The following is a 15,422-nucleotide window of genomic DNA, read 5'->3' as shown; positions in this document are numbered from 1 at the left end:
TTATCTGAATGTTTCTTTATTTTATTAAAGTTTATATATTTAATAATATTTATATATTCTTTGTTTGGGTAAAAAGGTAGAATAATTCAAAAACCCCATTTGAAAACTTTTTATACTTAAAACTAAAACTAAAAAAATGAAACAATGACTTTATCTTGCTTTCGAGAGACGATGCTTAAGTACGCAACGTTTATGATCAACGATTAGAAAACAAATTTTTATTTAATACGGAAAATTACGAAATTGTTTTTACCTAAAAAATTTTTTTTTTTTATATAATTTGTTAATTAAACGATTTTTCAATGTCAAAGCGGAATTAACAGCACACCAAAAAAAGAAACAATTTTTATTTCACTTATTATTTCATGTATACATATATTTTTAAAAAAATCACAGTACAAGTTACAAAGCATCTTTTGTTTTTATTAAAATATAATTATGTAGTTAAGATCGTGAAAAGGTAAAAAAAAGTACTAAAAATAATAATTATATTATTTATTATTTTTGCAATAATGTTTCACTATTACTATCATTTTCTATTATTTCAGTTTTAATAATGTTCATAATATTTTTGCATGTATAAACTCTCTTGACTTTTTCAGGATCAAATGGATGATATCCATCTGTTTCACTATCACTATCTTCTTCTTTAATTTCAGTTTTAATTATGTTTAAAATATTTTTACAGGTATTGTTAGCATAAACTTTTTCTACTTTTGTAGGATCAAATGGATGACAAAGATCTTTTTCATTCAGCCTATAATCAATGGGTATTGCTCGTGAAAGAAGTTTTTGATGTTCGTAAGTTGTATAATCTTCACCATGAAAATGAGTATTACAAATCATCAATCTCCATGTAGTATTCTCTTTTTTTACACCTGTAATTTTAATTAGAGAATTACACAATTACACAATAATATAATAATGATAATTTATCGAATTATTAGTGATTTTTAAATTTTGCTAAATAAAAGAAAAGAATATTTTTTGTTGTATATTAAAATTTTTATTTTCAGCACTAAAAATTATATAATAATACTAATAATAATAATTTTTTATTAGTGAAAAACGAATACTCTTGCTATAAGAAAATCAATATATACAAGTGGAGTTCCATATAAATTAATTAAAATAAACCGTCAGGGAAAAAAAGATATGTAGAACAAAAAAACCGACAAATATTATTAAAGAAAATAACTTTCAAGTTTCTTTTTTTCATGTGTATGAAGTTAACTAAACAACTTAAAAAATTTAAAGTCGCATATAGCTCAAAATTTGCCATTTTTTAATCGCTAATTAGTTGTGAAAAAAAAAATTGTCGCTCTTCAATTTTTTTTTTTTTAGCTGTTTTGTTAACTTCATATGAAGTTAGCGAAGCAGTCACTTCAAAAAGGTTCTAAATACAAAGATAAAAATAAATGACCTTAATAGGAATTTGCCGTTTTTTTGCCGTAATACAATAGACCAATTCATTTCGGGAAAAAAAATTTGAAATTTTATTTTTTCATTTTCTTTTATTTTTCCACAATTCCACAATAAACAGAAATTAAGTTAATTCAACATTTCTAATAAAAAAAAAATGGTTGATTGATGGATTTTACCATTTTATAAATCATAATAAATTCCATTAATTCAACATTTGTTATAAAAAAATTGGTTGTTTGCTGGATTTTAGCATTTTTCAATAAAAAAATTTATTTAAAATTAGAAAAAAAATTTAAATAAATTAAAAACACTTTTTTCTACTAAATCCGACCTAAGGACAAAATCAGCAATCAAAATAAATTCAATCAATTCAACATTTCTAATTTAAAAAAATGGTTGTTTGCTGGATTTTCATTTCGGAAAAAAAATTTGAAAATTTTTTTTTTCATTTTCTTTTATTTTTCCACAATTCCACAATAAACAGAAATTAAATTAATTCAACATTTCTAATAAAAAAAAAAAAATTGTTGATTGATGGATTTTACCATTTTACAAATCAAAATAAATTCCATTAATTCAACATTTGTTATAAAAAAATTGGTTGTTTGCTGGATTTTACCAATTTTTAAATTTATTTAAAATTTTTAAACAATTATTTTTCTTGAAAAATTTTGAAAAACAGCAAACATTCGTTTTTTTATGAGTAAAGTTGAAGTAATGGAATTTCTTTTGATAGTGGATTTTGTCGTTAGGACAGATTTTGTTCAAAATATGATTTTCAATTAATCTAAAATTTTTTTTTGAAATTTTTCAACGAATTTTTCTATTAAAAATTGGTAAAATCCTGCAAACAACCATTTTTTTAATTATAAATCTTGAATTGAGTGAATTTATTTTGATTGCTGATTTTGTCCTTAGGTCTGATTTAGTAGAAAAAAGTGTTTTTTATTTATTTAAATTTTTTTTCTAATTTTGAATAAATTTTTTTATTAAAAAATGGTAAAATCCAGCAAACAACCAATTTTTTTTATAACAAATGTTGAATTAATAGAATTTATTTTGATTTGTAAAATGGTAAAATCCATCAATCAACCATTTTTTTTTTTTTTATTAGAACTGTTGAATTAATTTAATTTCTGTTTATTGTAGAATTGTGGAAAAATAAAAGAAAATGAAAAAAAAAAATTTCAAATTTTTTTTTTCCGAAATGAATTGGTCTATTGTATTACGGCAAAAAACGGCCAATTCCTATTAAGGTCATTTATTTTTATCTTTGTATTTAGAACCTTTTTGAAGTGACTTCATATGAAGTTAACAAAGCAGCTTATAAAAAAAAATTGAAGAGCGACAAAATTTTTTTTTTCACAACTAATTAGCGACTAAAAAATGGCAAATTTTGAGCTATATGCGACTTTAAATTTTTGAAGTTGTTTAGTTAACTTCATACACATGAAAAAAAGAAACGGGAAAGTTATTTTCTTTAATAATATTTGTCGGTTTTTTTTGTTCTACATGTCTTTTAGGTACAGTCCAAACATTCAATGTAACAATTTTTAAATATAAACGCTGAGAAAAAAAGGCGATTAATATATTGAAAAAAAAGAAATATAATTATTGTCTGTATTGTTGACAAAAAAAATTCAATTCTTTTTTCTTTTTGTACTCTACGAAATTATGTTTTCTAATTACAAAAATTTGTTTACCTTAAAGGAGGTAGATTTTTTTTAATTAAGCTGTTTTAAAAATAAGATTTTATCGAATCTTGTGATTGCAAAAAATCAGTTAAATAATTTTTTTTAACATCAAATTTGAAATAATTATATTTTGGACTTAATATTAATATTAATCCAAATATTAAATATTATATTAAACATTATATTTTGTAATCGTAGTGTAATAAGTGAATTGAAAACAATTTACCAGCAAATACTTAGAATTTTATAGTTTTTGGATTATCAAATTGGCAAATTGTAAAATGAAATAGAAAATAATTTTATTTACCAGAATTTTGACACCATTTTTCATATTTTTTGATGTTAGTTTTCCTATTTGGAAAACAAAATAAAATAATACCTTCGTCACCCCGTCGATTACTACAATTTTTATATGCACAACGATTTAGAGCTTTATTGGGATAATACTTCGGTATCCTTGGTTTCTTTAGTGACATTCTTTTTTATAATTATATAAAGCAAAAAAAAAAATTTAATTTAATTTTTTCCATGAATTTATTATTATTTATTTGTATTGTGATTTTTATTATTTTCTATTTACAGAACATTGACTTTTAATTATATTACTTAGAAACTAAAAAAAGATATTTCGAAGTAAAAAAAACAATATTGATTTTAATAAAATATTAGTTTTGAAACTTTATAATACGTTGTTGTGTTTACATTTTCACATATAAATATGTCAAACGGTGGTCAAACGCGTCAAACCAATAAATTAAAAACACAGCAAGAAGTGAGGTTATATTTCGAGTTTCGCGCTCGCGTTAATCGATATGTCTGAATCTCGAGAAACAGTAATAATCGACACCAATTTAAAATTTTGCTATTTATTTTATTATTATTCTTGAAATTATATTTCTAGATGTAATCTCTTGAAAATGATGGTGGCTACCATTGAAACGTCGAGCAAAATAAAATTCATTATTAAAAAAAAATAAAATTATTTTTTGGAATATTTGGCCTGAACATTTAAACAATTTATATTATTATTATTATTCTTTTTATTCAGACGCATAATTCTTACCGCCACTCAAATTGACAAAGAACCCCGGGAATTTGGGGTCCTGTGAAATTTCTTGCAACTTTGTAATTTTGTAGTTTTTGACCTCCTGACCGAAACATGTTAAAGGCAAAATTCCAAAAAATGGACAAATTTTTTAAAAATTAAGGTTTAAGTTTAAAAAATAGTGTTAAAAGCGAAAAAAATTAAAAAATGAGTAAAACCAAAAGAACTAAATAAAATTTCTTAAAACTCGTTACTCGGGTGTTTTCGGGGTCGCTGATTAAGGCGCACTCACACCTTTTTTGGCTGCCTGCCTGCCTGCAGGTTACCATGGCAACGCACGAGTGTGAGTGAGACAGAAAATTTGAATATTCAAATTTTTAAATTTTCTGTCGCACTCACTCTCATGCGTTGCCATGGTAACCTGCAGGCAGCCAAAAAGGTGTGAGAGCGCCTTTACGAATTCGATATCAATTTTTAAAAATCCAAAATATCGGATCACAAATGGCCGACCAATTTTTTTAAATTTCATCGAATTCACTTGAGTCTTGTTACTCGCGAGGTTTTCGGGGTCGATGATTACGAATTCAACAACGGTTTTTAAAAATCCAAAATACCAGATGCAGTATGGCGGAATTAAAGAATTTTTAAAAATTATTTTTATTCATTTAAAACTTGTTACTTGGCGACTTTTTAAGCCTCGATGAAAATTGACATCGAATACGTAATCATCGACCCCGAAAACCTCCGAGTAACGAGACTCAAGTGAATTTGATGAAATTTAAAAAAATTGGTCGGCCATTTGTGATCCGACATTTTGGATTTCCAAAAATTGATATCGAATTCGTAATCAACGACCACGAAAACACCCGAGGAACGAATTTTAAAAAAGTTTATTTAGTTCTTTTGGTTTTACTCATTTTTTAATTTTTTTTCGCTTTTAACACTATTTTTTAAACTTAAACCTTAATTTTTAAAAAATTTGTCCATTTTTTTAGAATTTTGCTTTTAACATTTTTTATTCAGGAGGTCAAAAACTACAAAATTACAAAGTTGCAAGAAATTTCACCGGCCCCCAAATTCCCATGTATATGGTGTGGAGTTCTTTTTGAGACGCATGAATAAGCACTATAAAACTATTTTTTTAGATAAATAAATAATTGAATTTATCACTCAGTTGTCTTAGTTAAAATATGAAAAACGAATTGAACGATCACTCCGAGTCAGGTTTTTTTTTGGAATTATGTTTTAATAGAACTTTATTCTGTAGAATATTATTTTTGCAAAATAGTGATTTAAAAGAATCTTAATTTTGTAGAAAAAAAATTGTATAGAATCAATGTTGCATAATTTTTATTTAGATGAAAATTAATTAGCTTGAAATTCAATTTGATCGAATCTCAATTTGTGCGAAATGTTGTTTCGTAGAATATTTTAATTTTTCAAATTAGTAATTCAAAAGAATCTTATAATTAAGCTGTTCGAATTTTAATTTTACAGAAAATGTAAGTGGTCGAAAATCAATTTGACAGAATTTATTTTGAATCTATGTTTAAAATTGACCAATCACAATTTTTGTTTTGATAATATTTCTGATTGGTCAAATTTAAAAAACGAGCTAAAATAGTTCTGTGAAATTGATTTTCAAGCATTTGTATATTTTCTGTAAAATTAATATTCGAATAGAAGAATATTCCGTTAAATTAATATTCTTTCTATTCTTCCTTCTGGTTAATTATTAAGATTCTTTCGAATTACTAATATGTAAAATTAATATTCTATACGAAACAGAATTTCGCACAAATTGAGATAATTGATTCTGTAAAATGAAAATTCGAACAAAGGATTATTCTGTAAAATTAAAATTCTGTAAAAATTTTTTTTTTTTTTTGCAATTAAATTACTATTCTGCAAAAAATAATATTCTATAGAATAAAATTCTATTAAAAAATAAAACTAAAAAAATAGTTCATGCGTTCCAAATTTTTGTCCACTTTGGTCCATTGTAGGTCGGAGGATAATGATCCTATCAAATAGTTCCCCATACATTTTTTGTAGAGAATTCTCTTGGAATAAAAGTTTAATATTATTAATTATTTTGTAGTTGTACATAAATAAAATAACGTATTTCATCTAAAATTATTTTTGATTGAAATATGATTAAATCGATGACACACACACACACATATAGAATATAGTTATAATAAATATATGTGTGACGAGGATAAATGAAGAGAAAAGTACCGTAAACTTCAGTGCCGTAGGATTTAATGTCGAAGTGATTATGGCAAATCTATATTGTAATATGCAAATAATTAATAAATTTTTTTTTGGTATATAGTGTAATCAATGATAAAAAGTGAGAATTTGACTGAATTTATAATTTTACATATAAATATGGTTAAAATGCTTAAAATCCTATGGCATTAATTCAGATTAACTAATCATTTGCAATTAAGTTCCGTTTCTAATGGAATGCGCCAATTATTTTTTTCTTTTTTTTTGAATTGGAGTATTAAAAGCTTTAATAGAATGTGATAATTATAAGCTTTTAAGAATTAATCGTTAAGAGTAAACAGCAATTACTTTCTGTATATATAAAAGCACATTATTGAACATTTTTATTCCTTGTCTTCAAAAAGGTAAATATTTTAAAAGTTGAAATTTTATTTTTATCGAGAGAAAAATTTTGAAACTTTAAAATATTATTGAAAATGTTATGCTTTTTTTTTATTTTTTAATCATGCATCAGTTTTTGAGTCGATTTTTGTTTTATAATACGAAGAAAACATATTTTTTACCACACATATACAAAGTAAAAATTAATCACAACGTCGATTTTTAACAAAGCTGAAGTACGCAACGTTTATGATAAACGATTTTTAAAGAAATAATTTTTTGCCTAAAAAATTTTTTTTGTATAATTTATTGCCTAAAAAATATTTTTTGTATTTTTAATTAATCAACAAATTAAATAAAAAAAATTTTTTAGGCAAAAAATTATTTCTTTAAAAATCGTTTATCATAAACGTTGCGTACTTCAGTTTCGTGATTTTTAATTGTATATTTAGAATTTATTTCAATATTTTTAAACCATTTTTTCAAAAGTTATAAATACAATTAAAGTTAGAAAATTTGTCGAATGATTTTCCGTATAGAGAATAATGAAATTTCAATTCAGTATAAATAATTTAATAATATACTGCAGTAAGTAAAATGTACTATGCGGAGAATTATACAATTATAATAAATCACTTTAAAAAGAATACGAGTGATTCAGAAATGTATTTTTTTATACTCTCATCATATTTAACAGGATTGTAATTGATTTTTAATTGTAATTGCTCTAACGCGCATTACAATTTTTTCAACATGAAGGCAAACGTATTTTTGAAATTTGGTATTTTGCTAGGAGTGTCATTCATACAACTCTCGCATGCGTAAGTAAAAAATGGCATATTTTGAAATATATACAGGCGATTCCACGTGAGATTTACATATGACATTTTAAATTCGGTAAATATATTTTTTTCGATCTTTATAGAAAAAAAGGTTTACGTATTTTTTTATTTTTTTATTTTTTTATAAGTGCTCAAATTTTCGAGTTATGAATTTTTGAAAATCTGATTTTTTCGAGTCTTTTTAAAATACACCTAATTTCAATGACATCTAACTTTAAAAGCATAGAATTTACGAATTATGATACAAATTAAATTTTTTTAAATTTAGGGGCGATTTAAAAAATTTTTTTTTTATTTTTACACTCATGAAAATAAGAGGAAAATTTTGTAATAAGTTTTGGAGTGGACCTGGTGATCCTTTTGTTTATATAATTTGTTTAAAAAAAATTTTTTTTGCTTTTTTTTTATTTTTCGAAATGAAAAGTGTTTTGGGCACTAGGATCTTTTAGTAAACTCATAGAAAAGCAAATTAAAATACATTTTATTTAGAAAAATAAAAAAAAAATGAAAAAAGTAAATTTTTTTTTAAAACAAATTACGTAAACATAAAGATCGAAAAAAAATATATTTACCGAATTTATAATGTCATATGTAAATCTTACGTGGAATCGCCAATATATGTGACGCGATCTGAAGAAAGGGACCTTAGAAACAAAAAAATTATAGGTTACGTTTTGAAATTTTAAAGTAAAAATACCCAAAAACGTTCAACTCGTAATGCAAACTAATGATATTTAGGTCTTCATTACATCCAAAATATTCAATAAAAACTGATTTCAATTTTAAAAAAACAAAAATAAACTTTTAGTTCAAGTAAAACTGTCGTAACCATAACCTATAATTCATTTGCTTCTAAGGTCCCTTTCTTCAGATCGCGTCACAATATATATATAATATATATTAATATATATAAAAATTCTACTATATATGTTTTATTTATATGGATATGATAGGTACTAAAGAATCACTTAGTGTTTTTCCCGGTCTGTCAGACCGATGGAAAAAAGAATTTTTGGAAAAAATGTCCATTGGAAAAATATAATAATTTTGGAAATTTGTCATTGGCACTTTTGACTCTCTACCCTTTATTTTATGTTTTTTTAGAGATTTTAAATTATGTAATTATGTAACTGTCGTATATATTTTTAATTTTTTTTAACATTGAAAAGTGTATTTCATTATTTTATTTATAACCCTTCTAGAAAAAATCAATTAAACACGATTCAGAACGATTGAGTACAAAATTTTTTTAATCGTTTTGAATTGTTTTCAATTGGAGTATATATTTTTTCAATTGATTCGAATTGTTTTCAATCGTGTAAAATAAGTTAAACTTTTTCAATTGTTTTTAATCGGGTGCTATCGGGAGACTGATATACGCACATGCGCAAATAGTTAATTATATAAGAAAAGTGTTGAATCAAACAGGAAAGATGTTTTTCTTATAAGTCTTTTGTAATATATAGTTTGTTCTATTCGTGCGTATGTGTCAAATATTTAAAATCTAAAGTAAAATTTCTAGTGATATGGATAATGTCAATATGTTTACATATCCTATACATGAACAAATTAAACATGACAATCTTTGAGTTGTTAATACATAACCTCAAAAAAATAAAAATAAATAAATGGGTACGTAAAAAAATACATATAAACAGAAATTAAATAAATAATTAGGTACATATAAAAATAAATATAAGAAAAAATTCTATTCCTTGCATTTTAAAATAATTTCAGTTTTTAATTTTTTTTTAAGAACAAAATTTTTAGTTTTTTTAAACTTTATGTGTCCAGCAGCTTTTCAAAAAAATTTAGCAAAAAAATTATTCAGTATAAATTTTGTTCGAAGTTCACCTAAACTCCTTCCAACAACAAAAAACCATAATTTTTCAATTAAATATTTTCAAAAATTGTAATCAAATTCTTTAAAAAGTTCAATTGTTTTCAATTAAATTTTACAAAATTTCAATTATTTAAAAATAATAAGTCAAAACCTTTCAATTCTAACACTTCCAAAATTGAATTACTTCTATTAAATTCTATAATTATTTTATTTATAAAAAATTTTAACTAATACTTTTTGAAAATTTTATCATAAATTTAAAAAAAAAATATTTTTTATTAAAAACTTTGATTGCAACTCTTCGAAATATAAATTTTTTCTAAAAATTTTAAATTAAAATTCTTTACAAACTTATTTTGTGCTAGAAACGGATGTTAAAGCCGTTACATTTGTATAAAGTTTTTCATTCATTAAAATATTTTCAAAATTTTCAATTTAAAATCACCAGAAATTTAATTATTTCTAATGAATCTTATAATTATTGTAGATCTTCCAATGTTCGATTATTTAAAAAAATTCAATATTGACTGAAATTAAAAAAAAATTTAAGTAATTCAATTTAAAACAATACTTGATGTATCTGTCAAAAATTATTTTTTAAACATTTTTTCGATAAATTATAAATGAGAAACATTTCGTCTTGTGCAGTTTCATTCATAGATAAATTAAAAAATAACTTTTAATTAATTTTTGTTAAAATATATGATTTTCTTCTGTGGTGACAAATACATTGATAAATATTTTAATTTTGTAGTTCGGAAAATAATCTTTGAAATAATTATATATTTCTAGACTGTTTAATTAGTTGCATTTTTTAAAATTTTCAAAAACTCCCACCAAGCAATAGTGCATGGAATACAATCTATAGAACACGATTGAAAACGATTGAATATAATAAGAAAGTCAATCGTCTTCAATTGTAAGAACACGATTAAGAAACACGATTGGGGACAATAGAAATTTCTTTCCTATTGTTTTCAATCGTTTTCAATCGATTTTTTCTAGAAGGGAAATAATTGAAGTATTTAGACATGGTATTTACATGTTTACAGAATCACGAATATGTCCAACAATCGAAACAATAATTGCAGGTTATGTTGTCTAACAGAACTAGTTGCGCACGAAGATGCGCAGAAGTTACAAGAATTTACTTAGGACTAACGCACAATAGATACGCGAAAGTCGTTAGGCCAATGCAGAATAAAATCTCTAATTGTAAATCTTAAACTTTTACATGAGAGAGAAAAGAATAGAAATATATTTTGTCCTTTTCTCTCTCATGTAAAAGCATAAGATTTACGATTAGAGATTTCATTATGCTTAAGGCCTGAGCAGAATAGAAACGTAACCGCGCAAACGCAACCGGTAGAATGAGTTAGAGAAGGATAGACAAATTGTTTGTTCTTCTCCAACTCATTATTCCGGTTGCGTTTGCGGTTACGATTCCGGTTATGTTTCTATTTTGCTCAGGCCTTTAGGCCTGTTAGCGAACGAGATGTATGTGTTAGAAATGAACAGAGATATATTTTTATCTTTTTCTATTTCATAAAAAAGCCAATTTTTTCTCGAAACTATTGTGCGTTGGCCTTTAGGATGAAATCACATGGAGTGGTTAGTTTCTATTGTCCCCACTGGCCATTTGTCATAATTCACGTCAACTACCACACCTTGCTCTGGTGAAAAATTTAGTAAATTTTAATTTTAACAATAAAGTCATTAAATTTTTTACTAGAGCATGGTGCGGTAGTTGGCGACAATTATGACAAATGGCGAGTGGGGACTAAGACGGCATTCCCATGACAGCGTTTTGTCACTAGACCATGAGCGGAAAAAAGATGTAGATATATGTTTGTTATGTTTACATTCATGGCCTAGTTAAAAAACGCAACGCTGTAGGACTGCAGCCTAAGGCTGCAGTCCCATGGCAGCGTTTTGCGTTGCGTTTTGTCACTAGACCCTGAGTGTAAACATAGCAAACATATATCTGCATCTCTTTTACACTCATGGTCTAGTGACAAAACGCAACGCAAAACGCTGCCATGGGACTGCAGCCTGAAGGCCTGAGCAGAATAGAAACGTAACCGGAATCGTAATAGCAAACGCAACCGGAAGAATGAGTTAGAGAATGTCAAGTGCAAAACAAGTACACTCGTGGCCAGATATGCCTACACTTTTTTGTCCTTTTCTAATGTACATGTTGTCATGGCAACACGTGTGTTAGAAAAGGACAAAAAAGTGTAGGCATATCTGGCCACGAGTGTACAAATATTGCAAGTTGCTTTGTAGAAGCACCTTAAAATATAAAGCTACTGATGAAAATCTGAAGTTTTTCTGTTGTACTTTAAACAAAAAATGTTTAGATATAGCACTCTAAGTGAACGCTATAGCCGATAATTTGAATTTTATAAAGTTAAATAAAAAGTATTTATTTTAGTGGTCCACATGATTTTGATATATTACTGTTCGCTCAACAATGGGCAAAATCATTGTGCTTTCAATACAATAAGCCACCAAATAATTGTTATTTACCTCAACATAATGATTGGACAGTTCATGGAATTTGGCCAAGTAAAATTAATCAAAGAGGTCCCGAAAGTTGTAAACAAATACAATTTAGACCACAAGAATTGTCATCAATAAAAAGTCATTTGGATTCATATTGGTTGAGTATTCATGGACCAAATGCCAATGGATTTTGGAAACACGAATGGGATAAACATGGAACATGTTCCGTTGTTATGCCCCTATTGAATACTCAATTAAAATATTTTCAAACAGGATTGAATTTAAATGCGCAATATAATATTGGTGCAATGCTACAAAAAGGAGGCATTGTACCTGGAAGAAGTTATTCGATACATAATATTATGAGTACGCTTAATCAAGGATTAAAAGCATCACCACAAGTTACTTGCATTTCGAAGAAGGTAAGTAAATAAGTCAGTACAAAAAAAAACTTTTCATAGTTTTTTCCACATATTATTTTCAATTTCAAAATTTACACTGATGTCGACAAAAATTTTGCCACAAGAGCATACGTTGATGATTCTTAGGGTGGAGTTACATGTTGATGTAAATACAGAATGCAAAACCGAAAATAATGAGAGTGAAAAGGATAGTGATATATTGGCGATTCAAACAGCTACACTAGCGCCACAGTTGAACTAACTTAAGCGTGACTCGCTCTGTAGCACTCCATGTGTTTTAAATTATTTTTTTTTATTTAACGCTTAAAAATTATTTTACAAATGCAATAAAAATATCAGAATAATTAAATAATTTGAAATAAACTGTCAAAACAGAGACTGCTTTAGAGCGAGTCACGCTTACGTTAGTTCAACTGTGGCGCTAGTGTAGCTGTTTGAATCGCCAATATATCACTATCCTTTTCACTCTCATTATTTTCGGTTTTGCATTCTGCATTTACACCAACATGTAACTATACCCTATAAGTGCGATTCCAGGTGAGATTTTGACTTTTTCGGAGTAGGTTAACCGATTGCAATTAAACTTTCGAATTTTCTTATATATAGTAAGACTAATCTTGAACGTAAATTGCAGCTTAAAATATTTGTTAGTTTACGAGATTTACAATAATAACAAAAAAATTGCGCTATATCTTCCGTTCTAATAATCGGATTGAGGTCTACTTTTTTTAAAAATGTCAAGGAAAATGAGAGGAATAAATCTGTTTCAGAACAATTTTTTATAATTTTACAACTAAAAAAATTATTAAATAATAATTGAATAAATTTCAAGCGACAATCTAAAATTCAATCACTTAAACGCTAAAATGATCTTACCTGTGTTCTCTTTAATGATTCAAAGGAATCCAATTGTAAATGCAAGTTTAACTTATTTAATTTTAATAATTTACGAGTATAAACAATTACGATTTCTGCTAGTTGACGTGCAGACGACATTGCGCACGCAGCATTCTCCTGTAACCAGCTGACGTGATTCGTGGACTAAATTGGCTACGTGAGAATGGTGCGTGCGCAATGTCGTCTGCACGTCAACTAGCAGAAATCGCAATTGTTTATACTCTTAAATTATTAAAATTAAATAAATTAAACTTGCATTTACAATTGGATTCCTTTAGAACATTAAAGAAAACACTGGTAAGATCATTTTAGCGTTTAAGTGATTGAATTTTAGATTGTCGCTTGAAATTTATTCAATTATTATTTAATAATTTTTTTAGTTGTAAAATTATAAAAAATTGTTCTGAAAGAGATTTATTCCTCTCATTTTCCTTGACATTTTAAAAAAAAGTAGACCTCAATCCAATTATTAGAACGGAAAATATAGCAGTTTAAAATTTTTTGTTATTATTGCAAATCTCGTAAACTAACAAATATTTTAAGCTGCAATTTACGTTCAAGATTAGTCTTACTATATATAACAAAATTCGATAGTTTAATTGCAATCGGTTAACTTACTCCGAAAAAGTCAAAATCTCACCTAGAATCGCACTTATAGGAATTTTCCCGTAGATTACGAATTCGTCAACGAAACTTGTTCATCACGTCTCAATAATTTTCAAAAAAAAACGGGGTCAAAGTATTTTTTGCAAAAAAAAAAGTTCAAAATTTATCGATCAGTGTTATTTTTCATTGCGAAAATTTTTTTGAATATAATATTAATTTTATAAAAAAATCAAATGAAAATTACCAACGTTTTTATAAATAAAAATTATTTTTTTTTAATAATAAATAAATAAAAATAAATATGGAAGGAATTTTCTATAAATTGAATATTAAAATTTTTAAAAATAAATAATTAGAAATTAAAAAAAAAATTTCCTATCACATATTGAAAATTATCGTAAATAAAATATAAAAACTGTTTTAATGCACTAAGAAAGAGATAAGTGAATAATATTCTTATAGGGAACACAATATATTCAAGAAGTGAGACTTTGCTTCAACAAACAATTGAAGTTGATCAATTGCAAGGGCAATCTTTCTTATGAGACAAATTGCGACCCCAAAAAAAATGTTGAATATCCACGAAAATAATATGAGAGAAGGATTATTACTTTTTTGGAATTTAAAATTGTGAGAAGGTTATTATTATGAATGTTTAATAAATTAATATTTAATTAGTTTTTAATAATAATAATAATAATAATACTAAAATTCTAACAATCCTGTTTACACTTTTAGTTCCGTTGGTAACGGTTTTTTCAAACGTTTTAAATTGACTATATAAGTATTCAATTATTGTAAATTTGAATATAAGAATTGCAAAATTCGAATTTAAATGTTGAACATTTCTGTTAAATTATAAATGTTACATTGTTTCTTATTACATTTATATTTATTTTATGCAATAAACAATTCTATGTTTACTATATATATATATACAATAATTTATAAAAATGTTACTTTTCAATTACAATATTTTTAAATAATAAATATTGTAATTAAATAGAAAATATAGATATTGGATTTCATTCTGTAAATCTTGAAATTTTATATTTATATTATTTAATTACTTAATTTTAATTTAAAAATGTTTCTCCATAAATTAAAATTTCCAATTGAATGGAATTTTAATATTTCATAAATATTTTATTTTGTATCTAGATTAATGTGCGAAAAGGGCTTTCTAAAATTTTTAATAATTTCAATGTTATTAAGAGTTGAAAAATGACACATTTTTTTCCAGTTAAAAAAATCTATTAGTTTTAGAAAAAAATGTCCCTATTTACAAAAATAGTTAAAAATCGATTCAATTTTATAAAAAAAAAATGATTTAAATTAAAAAGTAAAAAAAATTAATCTATTTGCTTAATAAACAATTTTTATTTATTGTTATTTACTATAAAGGAGTTAACCGATTTTAATTAAAAAATATCCCTGTAAAATTCCGGATTCCACTTTCAAAATTCCGTATTCCACTTTTCACATTCTGTATTCTGAATTCCACATTCTGGATCCCACTTTGAAAAT

General features: G+C 25.2%; 2 protein-coding genes across 2 annotated transcripts; one reads left to right on the top strand and one right to left on the bottom strand.

The window, feature by feature from the left end:
- Positions 1-478: 478 nt before the first annotated feature.
- Positions 479-3,859, bottom strand: LOC127286051 (uncharacterized). The gene is made up of 2 exons (XM_051312343.1): positions 3,427-3,859; positions 479-878 (listed from the first exon to the last, which is right to left on the bottom strand). The coding sequence occupies exons 1-2, from the start codon at positions 3,593-3,595 to the stop codon at positions 499-501; spliced, it is 549 nt and encodes a 182-aa protein (XP_051168300.1). The 5' UTR covers positions 3,596-3,859; the 3' UTR covers positions 479-498.
- A 2,757-nt stretch (positions 3,860-6,616) lies between these two features.
- On the top strand, positions 6,617-14,670 carry LOC127285888 (ribonuclease Oy-like). The gene is made up of 4 exons (XM_051312095.1): positions 6,617-6,803; positions 7,478-7,601; positions 11,900-12,392; positions 14,358-14,670. Exons 2-4 carry the CDS (start codon positions 7,534-7,536, stop codon positions 14,484-14,486), a joined length of 690 nt encoding a protein of 229 aa, XP_051168052.1. The 5' UTR covers positions 6,617-6,803; positions 7,478-7,533; the 3' UTR covers positions 14,487-14,670.
- The last annotated feature ends 752 nt before the right edge of the window (positions 14,671-15,422 follow it).

Source organism: Leptopilina boulardi, unplaced genomic scaffold (assembly GCF_019393585.1).
Source record: "Leptopilina boulardi isolate dan_hultmark-lab unplaced genomic scaffold, ZJU_Lbou_2.1 LbouV2_342, whole genome shotgun sequence".
NCBI classification, from domain to species: domain Eukaryota; kingdom Metazoa; phylum Arthropoda; class Insecta; order Hymenoptera; family Figitidae; genus Leptopilina; species Leptopilina boulardi.
The sequence above is the reverse complement of the archived record's forward strand: the minus strand, read 5'-3'. Positions and strand labels throughout refer to the sequence as shown.

What these genes read in the sequence shown, in the direction of transcription:
- LOC127286051 (XM_051312343.1), bottom strand. Translation starts at nt 3,595, where the DNA reads ATGTCACTAAAGAAACCAAGGATACCGAAGTATTATCCCAATAAAGCT. An exon ending in AAAATGGTGTCAAAATTCTG is followed by an intron (nt 879 to 3,426) that starts GTAAATAAAATT and finishes TTAAAATTACAG; the next exon opens with GTGTAAAAAAAGAGAATACT.
- LOC127285888 (XM_051312095.1), top strand. Translation starts at nt 7,534, where the DNA reads ATGAAGGCAAACGTATTTTTGAAATTTGGTATTTTGCTAGGAGTGTCA. An exon ending in TTCATACAACTCTCGCATGC is followed by an intron (nt 7,602 to 11,899) that starts GTAAGTAAAAAA and finishes TATTTATTTTAG; the next exon opens with TGGTCCACATGATTTTGATA. An exon ending in TTACTTGCATTTCGAAGAAG is followed by an intron (nt 12,393 to 14,357) that starts GTAAGTAAATAA and finishes ATATTCTTATAG; the next exon opens with GGAACACAATATATTCAAGA.